Here is a 5,270-nt window from a genome sequence, read left to right on the forward strand (position 1 = left end):
TTCTTCATTCTTCCCTCCATTTTTCGCCTATCTGAATCCTCTCAATTATTAGTGATTTTCTCGAAAACCCATTAATAAATTTGTATTCCTCTCAATTATTAGTGATTTTCTCGAAAACCCATTAATAAATTTGTATTCTACTTTTCAAATAACTCGTGATTGAAAAAAAAAGAAAAAAAGAAAAAAAAAAAAGAAATAGAAAATAGACATCCTGGTTTCTCATCAGGACTCAAATTTGAAATGGATTTTTATAGTCTATTCTAATATTTGAGATGTAGTAGATCTGGATATGAGCTGAAAAAGGTTAGAATCTCCAACATACCAAATACAAAGATAAAAAGAAATCATTGAAGGTCAGTAATATTGCATACATTCACTTATTTATACATAACAAATATAATGCTTGAAAAACTTGCACTGCTATCAAATAGTAAAATAAAGAACAGATTAAAAGCTACCTAGAAAATGCAAAAAATGATCAAATGCAAGTAAAACCACCCAGCTGCAGATTAACAAAATCCAGTAGACAACATCACGATACTACAGGGGGCGGTGGAGCCCTCAAGGTTGGGTTCAACGTTTAACAAAATCCAGTGGACTGCTTCGTTCTGCATTCGCGTGTGTTTCCAAAAATCAAAAAGGGAAAAGGCGAACCTGGGAGTCAAATTAAAAACAAAGACGCCCGCATTTAATGCATCAGTGTGTGTCTCTATGCTATTCTGATGGCTTCGTGGGGGACTGATCAACGAAGTGACAGTCTGACAGAGCAGAGTATATAGATAGAGAAAGTAGAGAGAGATAAAAGGGACTGGACGGGCTGGCGTAAGAGAGAAGAAACGAACTGGGCTAGTTTAAAAAAATAAAGGTTGAACCCCAACATTGAAGGTTCCCGCTCCGCCTCTAAAGTATCGTGAGAGAGGTAAATTGCGGGATGTGTCCCAACAAGTCAGGAACAAGAGCTTACCCGTACATCGGTACCCACAAACAGTCCAATTTCATATCTCATGAATCGAATTCTCACACTGCGACTATCAGCAAAGCTGAGATTACCTCACTCCCGTCCTTTGCACAGCTAGATTATGCCCCGAGGGGCCGAATTGGGCTAGTTTGTAATTATGAAAGTTGATTTTTTGACAAAAGTGGATTCCACCAATGACCGTTGACTTAAGTAAGTAACGATAAAAAAATTTAGGGTCTGTTCTCTTCGTGTTACAGTTTTGTAGTTTTGAGTTTTGAGTTCATTTTGAATTTTGTATTTTGAGTGCCTGTTTTGAAATTATTGAAAACATATTCTCTTTGTCATTCTGAAAAATTGTTTTTCAAAACATAAAATTAAAAAACGCGTTTACTTTGAAATTTTGAGAATTTTTTTTATAATATTTTATTTAAGAAATATGATTATTCAATAAAATTTAATAGTTTGATGTAAATGTAGTATTAAATAATATATAAATTTTGTAGTTGATGAATCTTGAAATATTTTTTGGCAACACAGTTCACTAGATACTATTATAAGTTTACGTGCAATGGCAAGCAGACACTAAACAAAATATAAAGTACATCTAAACTATCATGTACGACGTCTTTAGTAGTCATTCCACATTTGTGTAGCAATTTGATTCCTGACTTGTCTCATTTGAGCTGTTTGACTAGCATCAAAATGTATTACTTCTTGATTTTGACCTGACTTCGGCATGTCTTGTGATAAGTGTGTTTTTATACACTTATTCGGTTCACAAAATATGACTAATTATTGATAAAATTGGTTGATTATGACTTAATTTTATGCAATTTCATGTTATAGGGTAATATTGATGGATATGATGGAATTCATGAGAAAAGATTCTTGGAGCTGTACAAAAAGAGCAAAATGAAAGAAAATAAAAGTTCAGGGACTAAAGGGAAATTATCCAAAAGATGGTCCGAAGGACAAATCAAGGAAGTGAATGAGCTAAGTACCAATTTGGTGATATTATGAGATGATGGAAATAAAAGAAACAAGCGAAAACGGACTAAAGTTGAAGAAACTGAAAGTTCGGGGACCAAGTTACAAATAATTCATAGATGAGACAGGCAATGGAATGAAAATTCAAGAGTGTTAGAGGTCAATCGGATGAGGAAAGGAGTCAAAAAGGTGAAATATGGTCGAAGTATTATCAAGTATTAACTTTCAAGCGAAAAAACTATGCTCGTGATTTTTAGTCTCTACTTGAGATTCATTTTTGGCATAGTAAACATTAGAATTTGAGAAAGCCTATTTCTATCAAAATTGTAGATCTTTAAGTTTTCTTCCCAATGCACTTTGAATCACTTCAATCGAAGATCAAGAGAGAGTTATGACCAAAATACTAAAATCTATCCGGTAAAAAGAATGACATAACCATGCGGTCGCATGGTAGAAACTCCTATGTTGTCGCGAATACCAACACATGGGAATTAAAACGCCAATTTTCAAAAGCCTATGTGGTCACATAGGTATATCCTGGGGGTCGATTCTGCAGTTTCTTATTCGCGATAAAATTCTTATGGAAACATAATCTATACGCGATATAAATACCCAAATCTGTCAGAAACAAGATGAGAGCGCATTGGGAGGCAAGAAACCACATATTGGAGAGGATTTTGAGCGCTAGTGACGAAGAATTGCATAAGGATTTTCAAGATTTATCAAGTATTCATAATTCGGTGATGTTCTTTCTTCAAGATCTGATGTATTCTTATAATTTATCAATGCTAGGCTAGATTTTCATGTACTAGGAGATCGATGTACCATTTGATTTGATCTTTAATTTTCTAGTTTTACAATTTGACATTAAAGACACTTTTTGATTGTTTTGAATGATTTATATGCAATTTTTGTTCCCGCAATTAAGGGCCCGTAATTGTGTGAGTTAGGTGGCTTATTCTTGCATTTGAGAGAATCGAAATAGGTTCGACATAATATAAATCATTGTAGAGTCCAATAGGGGATAGAAATATGCCGCTATGTCCTACGCGAATTTTTAAGTGTTCACAAGATCGCATGCATTTTTATATATGCACTTGTCATAAAAATATAGGCCGGTGGTATGTAAAAATAGGTTCGATACATCTTCAGAGAGAGTATTGGATAGATTAGGAGCACTGATTCGTCAATAATTTAAGTGATTTATCACATTGTGAAATTAGGGTTAAGGTGATAATTGCATGGAAAATCGTGATCCTAGTGTTTTTAATTTCCATTGAATACAACCAATTCATACTCTTTGCATTTTAATTCATTAAAATATTGTTTTGCATATTTGAATTCATTCCAATCTTCAATTTTGCATAATTAGGGATTTCATAAAATTATGGTTTATTTAGGTAGATATTCATATTGAGTAATTTCGTTTCGGTTAAGGCTATACTAGGTAAAATTGAACTACTCAATCTCTGTGGACGATATTCGGACTCTAAAAATCTACTTTATTAGTTGTTAACGAACCGTACACTTGCGGTGATCTTAACTGAAGGAAAATATTTCTTGAACATCTTGAAACACCATATTCTTCTTTGAATACTCTATGAACAATTTATCTAAAACGTGTTCCTGACATATAAAGTTGTTTATTGTGCAACATGTAGTAGGGATTTGTTTTTGCCTACTAAGTGGATAATTGTTAATCAACTTCAAAATAGAAAATATTGCTTTTAAAACTCCAATACAACGTTCAATAATGTTACGGCATAAGGAGTGTCTATAATTGAACAATTCTTCCTTCCCACGTAGTTTTCCCCGTCCAGCATAGTCACGTAAATGATATCTTTGACCTCGATAAGGGGCAAGAAATCCTGACATATTTGGATATCCAGAATCAATAAGGTAAAATTGATCTTAAAAAAAAGTTTATATAGTGTGACACTATAAATATATTTGCAATAATTATTTGAAGAATACGAATATACCTTCTTGTGGTATTGGAAAGTTGTTCAAGCTTCTTATGACTGCATCAACGAATACTTGTGAATTATTAGCAGTACCTTCCCAACCACAATACACAAATGTGAATTTCATATCAAAATCACATGTCAACATCACATTTTGTGTTACATTAGTTTTCTTTCCTTGAAAAGATTTTTATCTCGATGCAGGAGCCCAAACTGCAACATGTATTCCATCTATTGCGCCTATACAATCCTTATAGAAAGGATATTTGCGCAAAATTCCCTCATGCACAATGTCTTGATTTGTGGGACGGGTTATCTCAGTGCCAAATGAGATAACAACCCTAGCAACTCGTTTAAACCATTTGTGTATCTTGTTGTTGAAATGCTGGAACCTATCGCAAATAATATTGTATCGTGTAGTGTGCCCTACAATCATTAGAAACATAGCCACACCCTCCTTGATGCTCACTTTTTTCCCATCTTTCAGCAACCCTTTCTCTTTCAAAATATAACAAAAATTCATGAAAACATGTTTCTGCATAGGAAATTACAATAGCATAGTCCAAATGTCCATTCAAAATTTCTATGATGTATATTTTTCCTGTAAGCAATGATGTTCTACAAGGTGTCCTGCCAATGATACTTCCTTTGTTGGCAACAAAGTAATCAAGCACCATTAACTCTCCAAAATTTGCTTCAAAATTATCCATATATAACAACTCATCATCACTCAAATCTTCATAAATGGACTCATCGACATGCACATTATCATCCACATTTGATTTACTAGCCATACTGTGAACAAAATCATTATCATAAGTCATATTAACCACCATTAGTTCAAATAAAACAAGCAATCAAGCATTTAGAAAGTAATGACAAATTAACATCAGTTCTCCAACAACAAAATCACAATGTTTGTAAATGAAAACAGTACAACATCACCACAAAATGAAAAAAAAAAGTACTTCAAGCCTCGAGTTTAACATGATACTTCAACAAAACAACAATCACATATTAAAACAATAGTCAAATCAAAGTGGTTCCAAGATAGGTCCTCTCCTTGCTTTTGACATCTTCACAAACGACACCCTGAAATCGGGATCCTTGAAAGCTTTTATTGCTTTCATGTAAATCTCATTGGACACCCCTTCCTTATTGTTTAAGATGTCCAAGCAAGTAACATTTGAATAAGGATTTGGACTAGTAACTTCACTGTCCGATTTATTACTAGCTTTTCCTTGGATCATTGCAAGCTTCTCTTTTAGATAAAGTGTTCTAAGTTTAGTTTCTTCATTCCTCAGACTAACTGTAGATGACCACTGTGCCATACAGACCTCCAGTTTATCACTTTTTACCGA

The 5,270-nt window shown here is 33.6% G+C and overlaps 1 protein-coding gene across 1 annotated transcript; it reads right to left on the minus strand.

Moving 5' to 3' along the window:
* Nucleotides 1-3,484: 3,484 nt before the first annotated feature.
* On the minus strand, nucleotides 3,485-4,036 carry LOC111407163. The gene is made up of 2 exons (XM_023036492.1): nucleotides 3,928-4,036; nucleotides 3,485-3,813 (listed from the first exon to the last, which is right to left on the minus strand). Exons 1-2 carry the CDS (start codon nucleotides 4,034-4,036, stop codon nucleotides 3,485-3,487), a joined length of 438 nt encoding a protein of 145 aa, XP_022892260.1.
* Nucleotides 4,037-5,270: the final 1,234 nt, after the last annotated feature.

Source organism: Olea europaea, chromosome 1, assembly GCF_002742605.1.
Source record: "Olea europaea var. sylvestris chromosome 1, O_europaea_v1, whole genome shotgun sequence".
NCBI classification, from domain to species: domain Eukaryota; kingdom Viridiplantae; phylum Streptophyta; class Magnoliopsida; order Lamiales; family Oleaceae; genus Olea; species Olea europaea.